This window comes from Sus scrofa, chromosome 2 (assembly GCF_054392235.1).
Source record: "Sus scrofa isolate SSC_HxYL_T2T_F1_AM1 chromosome 2, Sscrofa_HxYL_maternal_Yorkshire_Landrace_v2.0, whole genome shotgun sequence".
Classification (NCBI taxonomy): Eukaryota; Metazoa; Chordata; class Mammalia; order Artiodactyla; family Suidae; genus Sus; species Sus scrofa.
The window spans coordinates 97,916,264-97,936,920 of NC_139384.1; the positions used below are offsets into that span (position 1 = coordinate 97,916,264).

The 20,657-nt window shown below is 43.4% G+C and overlaps 1 protein-coding gene across 14 annotated transcripts in view; it reads right to left on the reverse strand.

Moving 5' to 3' along the window:
• Positions 1-20,657, reverse strand: part of LHFPL2 (LHFPL tetraspan subfamily member 2) — a 178,118-nt gene that overhangs the window by 129,205 nt on the left and 28,256 nt on the right. For 2 of the 14 annotated variants that reach the window (XM_021079502.2, XM_085009406.1), the window contains exons 3-4: positions 11,715-11,767; positions 6,290-6,344 (exon numbers count right to left, since the gene is read on the reverse strand). In XM_021079502.2, coding sequence (XP_020935161.2) covers positions 6,290-6,344; positions 11,715-11,767 — 108 coding nt within the window. 14 annotated transcript variants of the gene reach the window in all.

A 20,657-nucleotide genomic window follows, 5' to 3' on the forward strand; every position in this document is an offset into this window, starting at 1 on the left:
AACAGAAATAGCAGACGACCAGGACAGTACTCTATTTTGGCCTATGTTTGAACTTAAATTAGCTGCTTTAAAAAAAAAAAAAAAAAAAAAAAAAATTTGTTTTTAACTGAAACTCCCCAGACGCTAAAAAGCAAAAGGGAATCACATCTAATTCTGCCCCACACGTGACCAGCCTGTTTGCCATCTGCTTGACCCTGCAAGGCCGGGAGGGCACTTCAGACTCAAGGATCAAATGACAGCCGGCAGGAAAACCTCAGAGGAAAAACTGTGAAAATACAATTAAGTAGAACAACTCCTACCATTTGGTCTGGCGACGAAAGGAGAGATGAGGTGTCACTGAGGATGATAAATATTTGGACCCTTGACTTCTCTGCGAGGGTAAGGTAACAGAACAAATACCTTTTCTTGAAGGGGTGATTTGGTGTGCCCCAAAATTTATCAAGCTGAGATGAGTCTCTCATGGCCACCAAGGTATCACTGAAAATGTAGGTCTCAGAGCAAACAGTCCCAAGAGTGCAAAGCCAAGGATCAGTCACTTAATTCCTCTGTGCTGGACAAGCACCCACAAACAATGCAAATTATTCTTAGGTTTGTATAGGAATTAAAATTCATAGTGAAGGGCCCTTGCAAGTTAGGCAAACCCCAAAAGAAAGATGTTTGTTCTTTAAGAACCACCAGATAAAGACATATGGATGGCCAAGAGGCGCATGAGAGATGCTCACCATCACTAATTATTAGAGAAATGCAAATCAAGACTACAATGAGGTGCCACCTCACACTGGGCAGAATGGCCATCATTAACAAGTCTATGAATAACAAATGCTGGAGAGGGTATGGAGAAAAAGGAACTCTCCTTCACTGTTGGCGGGAATGCAAATGGGTTTAAGCACTATGGAAAACAGTGTGGAGGTTCCCCAGAAAATTAAATATAGAACTCCAAATGATCCAGCAATCCCACTCCTGGACATCTATACAAACTATAATTGGAAAAGATACATGCACCCCTATGTTCACTGCAGCACTATTCACAACAGCCAAGACATAGAAACAATGTAAGTGTCCATCAATAGATGAATGGATTAAGAGGATGTAGCACATAGACACCATGGAATACTACTCAGCCATAAAAATGCCATTTGCAATGCAACTGACAAGGGCTTAATCTCTAGAATATATAAGCAACTTATACAACCCAACAGCAAAAAAGCCAATCAATCAATGGAAAAATGGGCAAAAGACCTGAATAGACATTTCTCCAAAGAAGATACACAGATGGCCAACAAACACATGAAAAAATGCTCAACATCGCTGATTATAAGAGAAATGCAAATCAAAACTACCATGAGATACCACCTCACACCAGTCAGAATGGCCATCATTGATAAATCCACAAATAACAAGTGCTGGAGGGGCTGTGGAGAAAAGGGAACCCTCCTGCACTGCTGGTGGGAATGTAAACTGGTACAGCCACTATGGAGAACAGTTTGGAGATACCTTAGAAATCTATACATAGAACTTCCATATGACCCTGCAATCCCACTCTTGGGCATCTATCCGGACAAAGCTCTACTTAAAAGAGACACATGCACCCGCATGTTCATTGCAGCACTATTCACAATAGCCAGGACATGGAAACAATCCAAATGTCCATCGACAGATGATTGGATTCGGAAGATGTGGTATATATACACAATGGAATACTACTCAGCCATAAAAAAGGATGACATCATGCCATTTGCAGCAACATGGATGGAACTAGAGAATCTCATCCTGAGTGAAATGAGCCAGAAAGACAAAGACAAATACCATATGATATCACTTATAACTGGAATCTAATATCCAGCACAAATGAACATCTCCTCAGAAGAGAAAATCATGGACTTGGAGAAGAGACTTGTGGTTGCCTGATGGGAGGGGGAGGGAGTGGGAGGGATCGGGAGCTTGGGCTTATCAGACACAACCTAGAATAGATTTACAAGGAGATCCCGCTGAATAGCATTGAGAACTATGTCTAGATACTCATGTTGCAACAGAAGAAATGGTGGGGGAAAAACTGTAATTGTAATGTATACATGTAAGGATAACCTGACCCCCTTGCTGTACAGTGGGAAAATAAAATTTAAAAAAAAAAATGCCATTTGCAGAAACATGGATGCCACTAGAGATTCTTGCACTAAGTGAAGTAAGAAAGACAAATACCATGTGATATCACTTATATGTGGAATCTAAATATGGCATAGATAAACCTATCTACAGAACAGAAACGGACTCAGGGACATAGAGAACAGACTTGTAGTTGCCAAGGGGGAGGGAGAGGGAGTGGGATGGACTGGGAGTTTGGGATTGGTAGATGCGAACTACTACATTTAGAATGAATAAGCAATGAGGTCCCAGCATACAGCACAAGAAACTGTATCAAGCTCGCGGGATAGAACATGATGGAAGATAGCATAAAAAAAAGAATGGGAGTTCCTGTCGTGGCACAGCAGAAACGAATCCGACTAGGAACCATGAGGTTGTAGGTTCGATCCCTGGCCTCACTCAGTGGGTTAAGGATCTGGCATTGCCGTGAGCTGTGGTGTAGGTTGCAGATGAGGCTCGGATCTGGCGTGGCTGTGGCTATGGTGTAGGCCAGCGGCTGTAGCTCCAATTAGACCCCTAGCCTAGGAACCTCCATATGCCATGGGTGCAGCCCTAAAAAGACAAGAGGACCAAAAAAACAAAAAAGAAGAAGAATGTGGGAGTTCCCGTCGTGGCGCAGTGGTTAAGGAATCCGACTAGGAACCATGAGGTTGTGGGTTCGGTCCCTGCCCTTGCTCAGTAGGTTAACGATCCGGCGTTGCCGTGAGCTGTGGTGCAGACGAGGCTCGGATCCTGCATTGCTGTGGCTCTGGTGTAGGCCGGCGGCTACAGCTCCGATTGGACCCCTAGCCTGGGAACCTCCATATGCCACTGGAGCGGCCCAAGAAATAGCAAAAAAGACAAAAAAAAAAAAAAAAAAAAAAAGAAGAAGAATGTATATATAGGCATGACTGGGTTACTATGATGTACAACAGAAATTGGCACAACACTGTAAATCAACTATACTTAACCGAAAAAATTAAGAACCAACAGATAAAGACTAAATCAAATCAGAGTATCAACATCTCTATCTAGCAAACTTATACCACCAATGATTTCAACAGCATTAGAAGCAAAGAAAACAAAACCAAACCTTCCAACCCCTCACAAGCATTCCTAGGGCTTCAGTCAACCCAGGATGAAATCCCCAGACATGGCTGGATTCTCCTTCAGCCTCTTGCCAACTTTTTGGAGAAAGAGAAGTCAGAGGGCTGAGGAGGGCAGGGATAATTCTCCAGCCTTTCCGTCTCCTCTCCTTATTAAAGTCCTTTTCCTCAGAGCCTCAGTTCTTCCAGAAGTGGAAACACAGGTGTAGAGAGTCACTACATCCCTGGTTAAACACTACTAAGCAAATGCAAAGATTGTGGCTAGACCCCCAGTGTGAAGGAGAAGTGGGTAGGAAAGTTGAACTCTTTAAAAACCAAAAAGCTGAGGAGTTTCCTTGTGGCTCCATGGGTTAAGGATCTGGTGTTGGTTCTGGTTACCACAGACTGGATCCCAGGCCCAAGGAATTTCCATATGCTGTGGGTGTGGCCAAAAAAAAATAACCTTAAAAATTGAAAACTGCTTTTTAAAAGTATCTATTTATGTGGAAAATATACACATTAGCTTAGACTCATCCCCTAAAATACTAATGAAATATGGTACCACATTTAAAAGCAGTTCCACTGAAATTTTCAGAAAAGGAAGGCCTATCTGACATGAACTCTGAAAAAAGAAAGACAAATTATTGACCCTAAAATACAACCATGGTTAAAGGGGATGATGAAGGCAATGAGGAAAAGAAAAAAAACAAAAAACGAAAACTAAGGCCCATATGACATTGACAACTTTTTTTCTTCTGCTTTTTAAGGCCACACCCGCAGCATATAGCTCCCAGGCTAGAGGTCAAATCAGAGCTACAGCTGCCAGGCTATGCCACAGCCACATCAGATCCTGACACATCTTTTTTTTTTTTCCTTTTCTTTTTAGGGCCCCACCCACGGCATATAGAAGTTCCTGGGCAAGGGGTTAAATGAGAGCTGCAGCTTTGACTTACACCAAAGCCACGGCAATGCCAGATCTGAGCCACATCTGCGACCTACACTGCAGCCCTCGGCAATACCAGTTCTTAACCCACTGAGCCAAACCAGGGATCTAACCTGTATGCTCACGGGCACTATGTCAGTTTCTTAACCTGCTGAGCCACAGTGGGAACTCTGACATTTCTTTACCTTGTTAAAATTAGGTGGTTTTAAGACATCTTTCCAATGTCACAGGAAAGTGAAAGGTGCAATATTTTCTCACAACACCCAAACAACTTAATATCCTCATCTGCCAACTTCCAATTTCTCTAAGGGCATTTTAATTTTTTCATTTTTTTGCCATTTTTTTTGGGGGGTGCCGCACCTGTGGCATATGGAGGTTCCCAAGCTAGGGGTCTAACCAGAACTATAGCTGCCGCCTTACATCACAGCCACAGTAACGCCAGATCCAAGCCGAGTCTGCAACCTACACCACAGCTCACCGAAACGCCAGATCCTTAACCCACTGAGCGAGGCCAGGGATTGAACCTGCAACCTCATGGTTCCTAGTCAGATTTGTTTCCGCTGTGCCACGACGGGAACTCCTCTAAGGGCATTTTATTCAGGCTAAGAAAATACAGGATTGAAAGGAACATATCCCTCTCAAATTCTCCATTTTTTTCACCAAACAAAAAAGTATGGTACCAGAAAAGAATGGTCTAAGTCTGCTACAGAGAGATGCAGATACTCTTGCTAGATTTAGTGCTGTGGGGGCGTCTAAGCCACAGAGAACCTTCACCACCAATGTTCATTCACATACAAAGCCGAGAATGAGCTGCACCAGGAGGACTAAGCCCAGGCAGAAGAGCGCTGACCTGGAGTGCAGGGAAGCCAGCCAAGAAGACTCCTAGTGCCCAAGGGCTTGAGAACCAACCAGCCAAGGCTGCATGAACCCCGCCTCAGAAAGCTGCTGCCCAGGCCCCCAGACAGAGCAAATCACAGCAGCTCTCACTCCCGAAGCACCAACCCTGAGCCAGTCCTCTGCCCTGGAATCACTTTCCTGCAAGCACTTCACTGCATTGAAACCTCACCACCACCCATGATGCATTTATGAAATGGAAACTGAGGCTCAGAGGGTGAGATAACAGAGTTGAACCCCTGCCTGGCTCACTCCACAGCCTGCCCTGTGAACCACTACAGCCAACGAATTTATCAATGAGCTGAGAGCAGGCAAGGTCTCAATTTGCAGATATGAAAACTATTATGCTCTTACCCAGAAAAAGGCTTCAAGCCTTAGAGACACTTCCTTTTCCTTCCAGTTGTCTTTTTCTTTCTCATTACATCGCCTCAGAGGGTGCCTGAAGCAAACGGAAGAAGTAAAATGGACAGAGTGGCATGACTCCGTACCCTTTACCATGAGGCATTCCTCTTGGGGAAATATATGCCCCCCAAGGGACTCCCATGGAAAAGCAATCTGCTTAAAGATGTTGGCAGCACGATTATTTATGCCAGCCTCAAACTGGAAAGACCTCAAATGCCCTAATATGGGGCTAGTGGAGCACCACTATGACACCAGATGATGAAATGCAGTTAAGCCTTGAACAGCATGGGTTTGAACTGCACGGGTCCAGTGACATGCAGATTTGTTTCAAGAGTAAACACGACATCCTAGTGCTACATGATGCCCGGTTGGTTGAGTCTGCAGACATGGAGGGACCGCAGATACAGACGGCCAACTTTAAATTACACATGAATTTTCAGGGGCACAAAGCCTTGGTGCCCCTGACCGCCGGCTTGTTCAAGGGTAAATTTACTACACGGGCTGTTCAAAGTGAGCAGGATGTGGTTAGTCCATTTATGTGGAATGTAAAATGACAATATCGCTAGATATTTTAAATGCAGTAGTATTTGCTCAACACTTAAAACCCGTAAAACAATCCCACACAGATACAATCTGAGAAGCAGAATCAGAGAGGTGCATGAGAACTCAATCTGCCATAGTCTGGGGATTAGTGATTGCAAAGCTGCTGGAGAAACACAAACTGTAAAAAGTCAAAACAGAGACTGACAATAGATTGCTATGTGATCAGAGAAACCTGTATTCATGTCAACATCACGTCCTCTGACCACTGTAATTAATTTCTTAATTTCTGTTATTAAAATACCTGTTTGCTCTGTGGCTTCTTGAGGACGGGCTTTCCAATAAAATCAGCAGGATCCCTGGGGGAGAGTAATGAGGTATGAGGTTCTGCATCAGTGCTGCTCAGGACACATTCCTTTAATCCTTTTTGTTTATTCTGTTCCCTGCATTTATGAACTTTCCAAATCCCTTCTACTTAAACCATAGCACTAAACCACTAAGATGAAAGACATGAGGAATTTTCTCAAGAATGTACTTAGTTTTATGTCTGATTGATGTGCTTACAGTTTCATACATTAGTAATTTGCTGAATGAACCTGTACCAAATAATATGCCTGAAAACTCATCTTTTAAAATGTGTTTTGTCATATTTTAAAATAATGATGGGAGGCTTCCATTACCTCCAGGGTAAGAACAGGTTTTCCTGGCCCACTGCAGACTTTGCATGTGTTAAGGGGTTTCTGAAGCCAAGGGACAGAAGCCATGGTTTGCCTAGGGGTTTAAATTATGTTTTAAACAGTATTAGAAAGAGGAGTTTAATGAAAAGTGTTTCAATTAACTGCTGGTCAGTTAACAAGATGAGACATTCTCCAGGACACCCTGGCAATCAATGCAACTCCAAAAGCTGGTGGCCGTCAGAAGCACAATATGCACTGACCCATCACCTGGCCTCCAAACAGGGTGATGTCTGGGAAACAGACAGCACCAATCTGGGTCTCAGCCATTCCAGGAACCTGTTTCATGGGCCACTGCTCTGTGCCATTCGCTGTCAATCATTCCTTCCACCCTCCTTCAAAATACCAGGATTTTTAGGACCTTTCTGTCCCCAATACCACCACGACCATGATACCCCCTAAGCTGGACAGAACTCAGACGGGCCACCTCAGGACATACCTGGCTTCTATAACAGGTAAAATCACAGAAAAGGTAGCCTCTATCCTTCTTTTTTAAAGTCGATTTTAATTAAATTAATCTTATAGTCTTTCTCCTTTGATCTGTCACACATTTAACTTGGGAGTCAAGACACAACAACCTGAGGATGAGTTATTTTTAGAAGTAATCAGCACTACATTTTAGAATTCCCTGGAATTTAATAAAACTCCAGATTAATCATTTCTACATAATATTGTCAGCCGACAATATTAATTACCTTACATGTGCAATCTGGTTTGAAGTCCTTCCAAAGCTTCCACATTTGCTACTGAACCCTCACCACCCCCACAGCAAGTAAATTTCTTTAGTCAGCCACATTCACAAACACATTTTACAAAACTAACCTCTCCAATATGAGCTCTGATGCGAGAATAATACAATTAAGCCAGTGTCATCAGCAAAAAGTCTGTCCTATATTGCATAACTCCATTCAACTCAACTGGTGGCTACCAAGTGCCCAGTATACACTAGGCAACAAGCTCTCGAGTCAGGCTTCCTTAGGGGGAAACAAAAACTGACAAAACCAAAAATTTAACAGCTTTAAGTATGTTTCTCAATATTGAACAAACAAACAAAAAAACCTAGTTCATGAAATCCACAAGTCCAGGTACCAGTGATTTGAAAGATTTCACTGCACCTTTCCTTTCCTTAAGCCTAAGTGACGTCTGGTTTCACAGAAGCATCTCCAGAAGCGGCATTAACTTTTCCTCTGCCATTAGGGACTAGGCCGTGAATTACTGCACAGGGCTATTTAATGTACAAGACAGAAATTTATTAAACAGCAATGAAGAAGTAATGACCAAATGGTTCCCCAGTGGCTGAAAGAGTCAGTAATTAACTCCCACTAAGTGCACGAAGACGGTGAGCTATTATATAGCACTAAAGGAACAGTTCATTAGTACCTTAGTGTCCTGAAAGGGCCATTTTCCTACAACTCACCATGAGCAGGCTTAGATACTGGGGGGATCCAGCTGTTTGCTGGAAAACAACATGAATGGTCCCAGAGCAGTCAACTTTAGCCCGGACCCTGGCTTTTAGCTCCATGGGTGAGCAAGCCCTTTTCTCAATGTCCCCCAGGCAAAGTCGCCCGCAGCCTGAGGACTGGGTGTGACAAGACAGTAGCCCCACTGAGTCCATCACAGACCCGTCTCTTTTATGAATTCATAGAGGTGTTGCACATCTCCTTTCATAGTTTTCTATTTTGCCATTCTGATGCGAACAAAGGACATTTAAAAATAAGTTATGATCTAATTTTAAATAAAATTTGCCATGTCTGTTCCAGTCTTTTAAATCAAAATTCAACATGAAAAGACTATCTCCTTCTGGAGTTCCCATGGTGGCTCAATGGGTTAAATACTGACTAGTATCCCTAAGGATATGGGTTCGATTCCTGGCCCTGCTCAGTGGGTTAAGGATCTGGCATTGCCACAAGCAGTGGGGTAGGTCGCAGATGCCACTTAGATCCGGTGTTGCTATGGCTGTGGCATGGGTCAGAAGCGGCAGCTCTGATTCAACCTCTAGCCCATTAACTTCCATATGCTGCAGGTGGGGGGGGGGGTCTATCTTCTCTAGATGGTTTTACCTACTGAGGAGCTAAGACACTGAAAAACTCTCCCAAACTATTTTAAAACTCCTCCCTTCAAATCTGAAATAAGGTTCCAAACAAACTAAGTTGGTGCTATTTCTCACCCTTAAGCTAACGGTGCCTACACCTGGGTCATGCAAGGATCTCAACAGCCAATGTCTGCGTTTTGTAAACCTGTGTACTCTCCAGACAAAGGGTGCACATAATGAACCTCAAATGTTAAATCACGCCGGGCAGTAAAAGAGTACACAGCAAAAAAGCTTTTTAAGAAGATACATGATATCCCTCATTAGATGAACTCAAGAAAGTGTAAAAGAAAGATAAGCAATTAACCAACCAACTGGTTTAAAAAAAAAAAAAAAAAGTTTCAGGTGACACCAGGGGATGGACAAGTGAGATCAAGGAGATAAAGTTCAAAGAGATGGAACAATAGGCCATTAATCACATGGATCTGGGAAAACTCTCACAGACCAAAAGGAATGGAGAAAGCATTCTAGAAGAAATCAGAGATGGTCATGAAAGCAGGGCTCCCTTAGGAGAAATGCTAGAATACTCACATGAAGATTACACCTCCCAAGAAGAACACGAGTTATTTTTTTTTAATCCCTATCAGATTACAAAATAGTACTTGCTACTTTTACTGTCAAAAAGCCCTCTTGGGCAACGCTTGAGAAGTAATGGGAGAATATGGAATATGACAGACTGTCCAAAATAAAGACTGAAAGGGGGCGCTATTTTAATTGCATAACCTCCAATGTGGCAACTACTTAACATGAAAACCAGAAAAAAACATAACTGCCTACCAGAATAATGTAAGGGGAAATGCATCCTGGATATATATATACATTTTTGGTTTTTAAACACTAATGCTATAAAATCATTAAATCTCTCCTTAAGTAGTTATCCTAAATGTATCTGCCAAGAAAAAAAAAAAAAGTAAAATGAGAGCCATCCGACAACAACAACAAAAAGGTGGCTAAGGAGTTTGGGAAACTTAACCATTTAAAACACAGTAAGTACAACAAAGTAAGTTAGCAAAGGCTTTCCTTCATTATGGGATAATAAAAAATGGTTTCCACTTTCTGATGGTAGTTGGCCAACCTGCATGAAAATCCTCTGACTCAGTAGTTTTAGTTCATTGACTCTATGAGATAATCAGGCCAGTATAGCACAAGGATGTTCCCACATTATTCATAAGGGAAAATATTCTATCTATAACAGACTGATTAAATAAATCATAGCACACTCATACAACGGAATATTCCCCAGGTATTAAAAAAGAGGTGTCTAAATTTATTGAGATGGAAAGACTACCACAATTTATTGTGAAGCAAATAATAAAATAATGCCTTATAATGTGATTTCATGTATCTAAAGTTGTATGTGGGATAACGGACAAAAATATGGGCACTAATTATCTTCAGATGGTGAGTACATGGCATGGTTTGCCCCTTACTTGTACTTTTATGTATTCTTTGAATTTTTTACATTAAGCTTTTATTTTAAACAACAGAAAAGAATCCAAAAAATTAAGGCTCTTTCATTTGGTGGGGGGTGGTCTTGATACACCTTTTTTTTATTCCCCCCCAAAAAAAGAATCTTTCCCTAGAGAGAGTGACAGTCATTCTTTATTTATGGGCTGAAAATTCACTGCCATACATCAGAAGCTTCTAAGTGGAAGCAGCCTGGCCTGAAGGCTAGGAAGCACCTACCGGGCTAGCAGCTCCCAGCACAGCTGGAGTCACTGATCCAGACTGGCCTGGACAGACCAGGCAGAGCTACCTCTAGGGGGCCCCACCCGAGCCCTCAGGACCAACCTCCTGGTCAGCACATGATCACTACCCTGCTCTGGGGACTCCAAGAGAGGCAGGTGGGACAGCAGGACTTGGTCCAGGAAATGTCAGCTGGGCCCTCTGTAAGCAGCAGGTGCCCTGAGCAGGGAATGGTGCTAAAATGAAAGTTTCCCCAGAGGACAGGAGGCAGTCAATGGCCCCTGGGAAAGGCTTAGTCTAAGCCCACCCACCAAACACAGCTGACTCTTGAAGAACGCAAGTTCAAACAGCATGGGTCCACTTATACATAGATTTCTTTCAATAAATATATTGGAAATGTTTTTGGAGATTTGCGACAATTTAAAAACTCACAAACTGAGAAGCCTAGAAATATAAAAAAAAATTTAAGAAAAAGGTAGGTAGGTCATGAATGCATATAGAGAGATACTAGTCTATGCTTACATAGGCATAAGGTAATATTTAATATAAAACTTAATAATAATGTGTTCATTTTCTTACGGTTTTATAACTTTGCTTCCAAAGAATACATTACCCTACAGTATGCATTTATCTTGTAACTGGAGAAACTGTGAATCAGCCTCTCATCACAGATAAGGGATTGAGCTTTTTTAAAGTAACAATGTTTCCAAGACTGTTAATTTATTTTTTTTGGTCTCTTTTAGGGCTGCACCTGCGGCACATGGAGGTTCCCAGGCTAGGGGTCAAGTTGGAGCCGTAGCCACCAGTTTACGCTACAACCACAGCAATGCCAGTTCTGAACCGCATCTTCGACCTATACCACAGTTTACAGCAATGCCGGATCCTTAACCCACCAAGTGAAGCCAGGGATTGAACCCGAGTCCTCATGGATACTAGTTAGACTCGTTTCCCCTGAGCCACGACGGGAACTCCTTCCAAGACTATGTTATGAGTATGAATGGCATACCATACTCCATACAAAATGTACAACAATTCACTCATTAGTGTGCTGGCTAGGCTACCGCGAAGCAATCATATTGATTATTACACTAGGCTACCACAAAGCCATCCAATCACTGCTTCTTTGTTATTGATACATGACTTGTTACCTCTGTAACTAAGGATGAATTTCATATTATTTTTTCATTTCTGATGTCTAGTGTTAGCATGACATATATTACCGTGTTTGATACACGTAAGACGATATCGATGCAGGTACTGACAGACGAGTCACCTGAAAAACAGATGATGGGATCTTATGGTATTGACAAATCAATACAGTACAGTCGATCTATTTTCCTTTAGCTTTTCTTAACATTTCCTTTTCTCTAGCTTACTCTACAGGAAGAATACGGAATATAATACATGTTAACACACAAAATATGTGTTAATAGACCATTTTTGTTAGTAAGGCTTCTGGTCAACACTAGGCTATCGGTAATGTTTTGGGGGAGTCAAGTTACATGCAGATTTTCAGACGGAAGGGGGGTTGGCACCCCCAACCCTTGTGTTTTCTAAGGGTAAACTGTACTGGCAGGATTCCACTCAAGGCGCAAAGGATCTGAACACCTACCAATCAACAGGTCCATAACAGAGGTCCACTGTGAATCTAGAACTGCGGTACACATGACAGGTGGGTGAGCAGAGAGAAAGCGGAGAAGCCCCCTTCATATATTCCAAAAATTCAGGGCATCAGCAAATAAGATATTAAGTAAAAAGGCTACACACTCCAGGGAAAAGTATGCCATAGTAGTCTCTCTGGTGTAGACCAACCTCAAAGTCCAACCTCTCTAACAATGAAAGCAGCAGAAAGGAGTTTATCTAGCAGTCACTCTACTTCCCTCCTGGCCCCTCCACTGCTCTGTTCCTCCCCCTCCCCCGTGCATTCCTGAAAATTACTAATCTGTTTTTAAAATGTGGTTCTGGCCATATCTAGGGATTGCACCAATATTCTGACACCTACCATGTGGTGAAGAGAAGATATGATTACACCCTAAAAAAAGAAAAGAGCATTGCATGGCCATTAACAGGACATCTAAGTGCTTCCTCCCGAGAAGCAGAGTTAAGTGGTGCAGCTTGGATTCTGTTTTCATTGCAGAGTTATTGCAAAACAAACCAAAAAAAAAAAAAAAGTTTATGAATTGCTATAAGCCATCAAACAGACAGGTGTATAAATTCTACCAACGCACTAGTTTTTAAAATCAAATTAAGACATAATGTCAGTATTCACCAAGCAAGGGATCGGTTCCAGCCACACGAGCAGAGAGCTGGCCATCCCCTGGCCAGAGCACGGGCAGCTCTGAAGTGGGTGGCCTGGCTCCAAGGACAATACAGAGCAGAGCAAGGTCACTGTGGGCTGAGGTACAGAAGAAGGACTTTCAAAGTGGAGTTCAATCTGGGCCTTGAAGGCTGTTCCTTATCCATCTCTACACCTCGATGCGGTAAGAATCACCACCTGACCCTGTGAAAACTCAGAATGGATTGAGCCCACACAAGGGGAGTCTTTTTCTAATTCCATTTTCCCACATGTGGTCCAGATAAGCACGTCAACCCACACACACGGTCTAAACGCTTCACTCTTTAAAAACCTGCAGTACGTCCTAAGACGGCTCTTTCTAGCAGGTGTGCTTCTCTCTGAAAGAACAAAAGAACACTTTCTATGCTTCAGTGTTTCTCCTAAAACAAAAGGCAAAAGAGGAGTGAGAAAAAGTACATTCTTTTCAAGGACTGTGCTTTCACTAGACATTTTGCTATAAACGAACGCAAAGTTAGCTGTTCACGGGCAATAGAGCATTTCCAACTAACTACTTACCATTCAAACTCTGATATTTTGAAAACATTTCTGCTCAGGTTAAGGAGATTTTTTTAGACTAGGTGAGTAAAATTCGTAGAAATATAAAAATCACCCTAGTCTCTTGCATAGATGGCTTTTTAGAAGTTAAAAACAGGAAAACGGCCACTAAAGCAAACGGATGGGAGAAGAGTATGATCTCCGTCTTTTAGAACCGGATGCCATCGTATTATCATTCCTGCAAAACTCTGAAAATGTGACCAGTATTTACCCAGAGCCTTCTGTTAAACAGTGAAAATGCTTTACAAATATCATCCTCATAATAACCCCATAGAGAGAGGAGAGTTTGCTATAAAAGTTCATTGGGCGTGAAAACTTGGCTCAGTTATTCAACAGCTCGATCCAAAAGCAATTATTAAAATTAATTTTTAACAGCAACAAAAATAATTTGGCTCAAAGAGTAAACTAATAAGCAGTCAATGGCCTGCCCATGGCACATTTCCCCCACACAAAGGCTGCCGTTCCTTGCCCGGTACCCAGAATTCCATCCATGAAGCCAGCTCCTGTAATGATGGCTCAGAGGCCTGGTGCCAGGGGCTGAATCAAAAGCACTGGACTCCAATTTACAGCAGCACTCGGTCCTATATTTACTCTGCTCTTAAAGCTGGCACAGAATGAACGGGAGAGGTAGCGATTTCCTGATGAATTAAGGCTGAGCAGAGAGCCAGCTTTCCCGATGTGTATGGGACAAGGATAGACAGGGTCAGCCTGGCGCCTCTTCCCCTGTGAGTGCCCTCGTAGGCACATATGTGCCAGGAGCGCCCTCAGGTCCTCCTGGCACATGAGGCACCAAAAGGATGGGGTGCACTGAAGCTGGTGCATTTGCTGGTGCAAAGAATGCCAATTCTCACTGGCCATTTTCCAGGCTCCGAGGAGCAGAGGCCGTAGAACAAGTTCAAGTCCCTGGAATCGACGACTTGAAGGTCATACCTCCTCTGCCAGCCTTCTACCTTCCTTGTGGGCTAGTTCTCTCTCTAGCCACAGGTATGTTTCCTGGAGGCGAAATGAATGCCCGGTAAAGGCAGTTAGTTTCATAAGACCATGAGAAGCCTGGAATATATATTTGGTTTTCCTGGGTCTTAATTCCAGGGTTGTCCCATGTGCCCTGGGGGTAACGGCAAGTGACTAGGCAATGAGACTGCCCCAGCCTTTTCAGAGCATGGTGGTGAAAGAAGGATTCAGATCCCTGCTTTTTACTTACAGGGTGTGTTATTTACACAAGTTACTTATACTCACTGAGCCTCTACTACCTCCTCTGTAAAATGGATCTAACACTCCATAGGGAGGCTATGAAGACTGGCCTAAGAGAGATGCTACCTAGTACCGTCTTCTGTTGACATGAACCAACCTTCTCCCATCTCGAGCGATTTCCATCCTTCTGTGCTTGTCTGGTACTCTCAGTTTCAAATTTTTAAAATCATTCGAAATGGACTATCCATGCCTATTTCATACTAAAAGAAAAGCCAGAGTAGTGATTTAAAACAAGCTTTGGATCAAGCAGAGCTATGGTCCAAAATCCAGTTCGCCTACTTATAGGTCATACAGTCTTGGGAAAATTATCAAACTTTTTTGGGGGGAGGGAGGTGAAATTGTTTGGGGGAAGGAGCTGTTTGGCAGGGGGAAGTTTTTAGGAAGTTTTTTTGAGGAGAGGTAGTTATCAAACCTTTGACTTAATTTCATCAGATACAAAAGGGGGGATGTTGATATCACCATTACAGGATTACCGGGAAAAACAACTGGAAGGAGCACACAGCTGTCTTTGTAAGAGAGCCCGGGTCAGTGTCCTCCCAGGGGTGGACCCAGTACACCCCATGCCAATGTCACTTCATAATAACACTTTCTTCCCTAGGTTACCAGAGAGTACTCTACAACAGGTAAAGAACAGACCTTAGAAATCATACTTGCGAACTGATGATAATATGGGTGCCAATGCTATGTTACAAACCTTAGTCGATGACAGGGTTTAGGTCTAAGTTTTAAAAGCCTTCATGGGTAGGCTTCCCATCGTGGCTCAGTGGTTAACAAACTCCACTAGCATCCATGAGGACACAGGTTCAATCCCTGGCCTTGCTCAGTGGGTTAAGGATCTGGTGTTGCAATAAGCTGTGGTGTAGGTTGCAGATGTAGCTCGGATCTGGCATGGCTGTGGCTGTGGTGTAGGCCAGTAGCTACAGCTCTGACTTAACCCCTAACCTGGAAACTTCCATATGCCACAGGTGTGGTCCAAAAAGACAAAAAAAAAAAAAAAAAATAGTTTCATGGGTAAAACATACCTAGACAGTCATGGTCCTGAATCTTCAGGGGTCTCCCTCAATACTGCTGGGAAGACTGGCCTGATTTTGCATGGGCACTTGCAAAAGAATCAGAACCATTTTAGGCTGCCCCCTAGGAAGCATGGTCCAGCGGACAAACGCTATTAGAACAATTCTACCCACTTTCTCCAGCTAAGGAGTCTCATCTCCACTGGGCCTTGGGGCGGGGTGGGGGTGGGGTGTCAAGAAAGATCCTTATGGCCCACACTCAGAACATCTGAGTTTTTGGGTAAAGCCTACTCATTTTAAGGAGAAGGAATCTACTTTCTAGCGCCATCCCTAGAATTAGAAAAGCAGTGCTAAATCAGACTACTACAAGTTCTTCTCATGGAATCTGGCATATTAACATTGTTTCTATTGAAAGACAACACTACGCATTTCATTATAAGTCTTTAAGAAAGACTCAAATCATTTTGTTATACTTGAACTTAAAAATTGTGGTAAAATTCATTTTGGCTGTGTAAATATAAACATATGAACACCAGCAGAGCTCATGTCTAGAAAAAGAAAAAAGAAGACTGAAAGATTTAGGAATAGGGGAAGATTAAGGAATCTTGGGAACATTTCAAATGGTATTTTACCAAAAAGAAGTCAACTACTGAATACTTAAAATATGCCAAGTATTGTTCTAACCTATTTGATCGTCACAAAAACGTATGAAGTATTATTAACCTTGATTTACAGATGCGGGGACAGAAGCAAAAAGACTAAGTACTGTCTCAAAGATCACCCAGCTGGTAAATGTTAGAGCTGGTTGACGTCCCAAAGGTCACCCAGCTGGGAAATGTTAGAGTTGGTTAATGTCCCAAAGATCATCCAGGTGGGAAATGTTAGAGCTGGGTTAACATCCCAAAGAGCACTCAGCTGGGATATGTTAGCGCTGGTTTCAAACTCAGGCAGTCTGGCTCCGAAGCCCTGTCCTTTTAACCACTCAACTCTACTAGCTTGTTTTATCTGAGCCAGTCACAGCTTCTAAACCAAAGTTCCAAGGTTCTTTCTCCACCGTAAATTGCAGAAGAGCCTTTGACTTTCATCTACCATGCAGGCAGTATTTCAACATTTTGGAAGGGATTCCCATGAAATCCTGGTCCCTGTTTCCTAAAAGCCTTTGGGCAGACCGATCCCCCTCCGAGCTCCAAACACCCCCCAGTGTGTGGAGGAGGAAGCGGAGAGGAGAGTGGTCAGGTCAGCCTCGGTGGAGAACCGTCACTACACAGAAAAGCAAGGCAAAAGGACATCAAGAAAGTTCAAACAAGAGAATACCTGTTAGCAAAGGCCAAGGAAGAAAGGCAGAGCAGTGGAACACAGAGCCCAGATTTTCTGTCTTGCCCTGACTCAAACGGTGTGCTGTGAAACTGGCAATTAGATTAAAAACAATCCCAATGTTTGAAAAGTCATCAGGACCCAGCAGCTAATAGAAAACTGTTTTCTAAAAACAAATCCATATATGGTAGGCATTCTTCATCTGTTCTTTCATAAACTCTAAGCCCAAGATTTCAAATTAACTTAGGACCTGCCAGACAATCTCCAGTCTACAGATCTTGGCCTCTTGATGGGAGCAGGGTAAGAAGCCCTTCCCTTTGTTCAGCTTCATTCCAAAGAACTCAGATTGCCCCAAGATCTAAAATCAAATGTGCATTCAAAAGCTGGTGCTACAATTTTAAGAACCTCTATCCTGACACAAGGGGAACCACTCATTTGGCTCCAAAAATATAAATACCCAAGAAGGTCAAGCTGATGGATATGCAAGAAATACAATAGCCATACACTCCTTTCTCAGCCTGCCATCTCTTCTCTACTATTTGATGAGGCGACATGCCAGGAAGTCCATCCAAAGGTAACTCCCCTGGATGATGACCTGGAGAGAGTTCACCCTCGCAAAGCTGGTGTCAGGACGCGGGATGTGAAGGGCTGGATGGTGCGCATGCTCTTAGGACCCCCAGTCACACGCTGCCTTTCACCTCCCCCTTGCCTGCTCCGCTTCTCTCTGGTCTCCTGCCTTCATTCTTCCCAGGATCCCTCTCGCCCCTGCACTCCCATTCCTTTGGCAAATCCAAACTTCTTTTTCTCAGATTTTCTTTGTAGCCATTCTGACTATGGATTGCTCCCAGGGACATTCTGCACAAAAATCACAAAGCCAGAAAGACATTTTGATGAGAATTCCAAGGCAGTCACATCCAGATTTCAGAACACCTTGTCAACAGGTGCACGCTGCCTTCCCCCCGCCCCACCACCGCCTGCCTCAATGCCTGGTCTGTGTACTGACAGATCCCAAAAAGAAAAGGACAGGATGCTACATGGGATTCAGAATGTGGGTAGCCTTCCAGCTCACCCTATGGAAGCCTGGTTTTCACAGGCAGTCCTCCGTAGCCTTTGCAGAAGGGAATGACCACCCTCCTTGACAGATCACAGCCAAGGGTTCCTGATGCTGGTTTGAGTCTCCTCCCTGGTGTCAGCATCAACCATGACATGCTAGACGTCCATGCCCCTGACAACCTGGCCTTGTCTGTGTGTGGGCACCCATCTGCCAAAAGGCAGCTCACCCCGCCCGCCTGCCCTGAGTTAGAAGAGACGATCACTGCACGTGGATTGGTAATCTTGACTTTCCTGAAGCAAACCCTGGCTCCTGGGAGAACTCATTATGCAGGCTCAAAATGTGAAGTTTCACACATCTCTTCTAATGATGGTCGTGTTATTTCCAGGCTTCTTAAAAGTGCCAGCAAATCCACAAAGATGCTATTAGTTCTCTTGCAAGAAAGATGTAAGTGAAAATAATTGTACATCTTCCCTAACTGGCACAGCCTAAGGGACAGTGACTCTGGCAGCTCACACACACAGAGACCTACCTCCATACTCCCATAGATTCAATTTTTATAATCTACCCCTCAGTGCTGTTCACCTCCAGGAGACAGAGCTTTCAGAGTAGATGTAACCTCATCGCTGGAATTAGGGCAAACTCATCTAATCTTGGAAGAATAGCGGGAAAGCTCTTTCCAACTGTGCATTTCAGGGATAGTCCCAAGAGCTGCCTTGGGACAGGAGGTTATTAATCTTGGATAAGGCAAGACCTGGGACCCTTATCTCCAGATGAAACCACAGCCAACTTCACTTTTATTTGCTGAATAGTTGTTATGAAGCAATATGTGTTAAACTTAAAATGTCTGTAATAGTTTAATAGACTGTGCCAGAGAGGCATTAAAGTCGGCAGGGTGGAATTCCTGTCGTGGCTCACTAGTATCCACGATCACACAGGTTCAATCCCCGGCCTCACTTAGTGGGTTAAGAATCTGGTGTTGCCATAAGCTGTGGTGTAGGCTGCAGATGCACTTTGTACCTGGCGTTGCTGTGGTTGTGGCAGAGACCAGTGGCTACAGCTCCGATTTAACCCCTAGCCTGGGAACCTCCATATGCCACGGGTGTGGCCCGAAAAAGAAAAAGAAAAAAAAAGAAAAAAAGAAAAAGAAAAAGCTGGCAGGGTGAAGTAAAACATCATGGTTTTAAAAATTTCTTTAGAAGACCAAGAAACCATCTGAAGCTTTTGGAATAAGTTTTATAGAGCACTAGACAAACTGGTTGATTTATTGTTTTAGGGGTAATTCAAAACAACTTTTATAGGCGTTCCAGTCGTGGCTCAATGGAAACGAACCCAACGAGGAACCATGAGGTTACAGATTCCACCCCTGGCCTCGCTCAATGGGTTAAGGATCTGGTGTTGCCGTGAGCTGTGGTGTAGGTCGCAGACAAGGCTCAGATCTGGCATTGCTGTGGCTGTGGTGTAGGCCGGTGGCTGCAGCTCAGATTTGACCCCTAGCCTGGGAACCTCCATATGCTGCAGGTGCAGCCCTAAAAAGAAAAAGACAAAAAATTAAATTAAATTAAATTAAAATTTCAAAAACTTAAAAAAAAAAACCAACTTTTATAGTGTCTTACTTTTTAGGCCAGGAATCTGGGCAAGAAGCAGCTGAGCGGGGCTTACACAACATGTGGCAATGGCAGGGGTCATAAGGTACTGGGTGGATGGGTTAGACTGGAGGGTCCAAGATGGCTTCATTCCCAGGCTTGTGCGGGTGGCTGGAAGGCTTTAAACTCATTGTCTCCAGATTATCCTTTGCAGTTTACATTCATTAGGCCTCAGTTTTTATTTGCTTTTAAGTCAACCACACCCAGTAAAGGCAAGATGACGTCTGAGAGGATGTGGAACCCAGATCGACTGAGGTAGTAACAGCAGAAGGAAAAGAACTTCAGGCAGTGGTTCTCAGCCAAGAAGGTCCTGTCCCTCTCTCCTTCCTGCCCACAGCCTGCAGATGACAAGGGACAATGTCTGGAGACCTTTGGGATCTTCGAAACTTAGGGAGACAAGTTCTACTGGCATCTGGTCGGCAGAGGCTGCGGAGGCTGTTCCAAATCCCACAACACACAGGGCAGCCCCCAGAGCCAAGAATGATTCAGCACCAAGATGCCCATTGCGACAAGGCTGGGGAATCCTGCCCTGAAGCCCACACTCTAACTGAGCAGCCTGTTAGCAGCTCCATGTCACTTTCACTGTTATTTCTTTTTCCCCTGTTTTTGCACCACGCATGTACAGCCGAATTTCTATGGAGTAAATAAATGCAAAGATGCTGTGGCTCACTGGAATATGTCATTTAAAAAAAAAAAAGTTCTAAAAGTCTGAAAATCATTCCTTCTCATCATGAACTCACTCTTTAACTTAATATTTAAGAGTCAGTTTTAATTTAGATGACCCAGTCACATCAGTCATACTAAAGGCAAGACAAACAAAAAAAAAAAACCCCAATGATTTAGAACTCAGGGGCTCCCACAGGCTCTGGTCATTTGTTTCTTAGAATAATGAGCTGAAATGTTTATGCATGGATGCGGGCGAGCCCCGAGTTACAGATTAACAGCCCCTCTTGCAGGACAGCCTCTTCCATCTGTCACCTCCCTGCAGGCAAACAATAGCA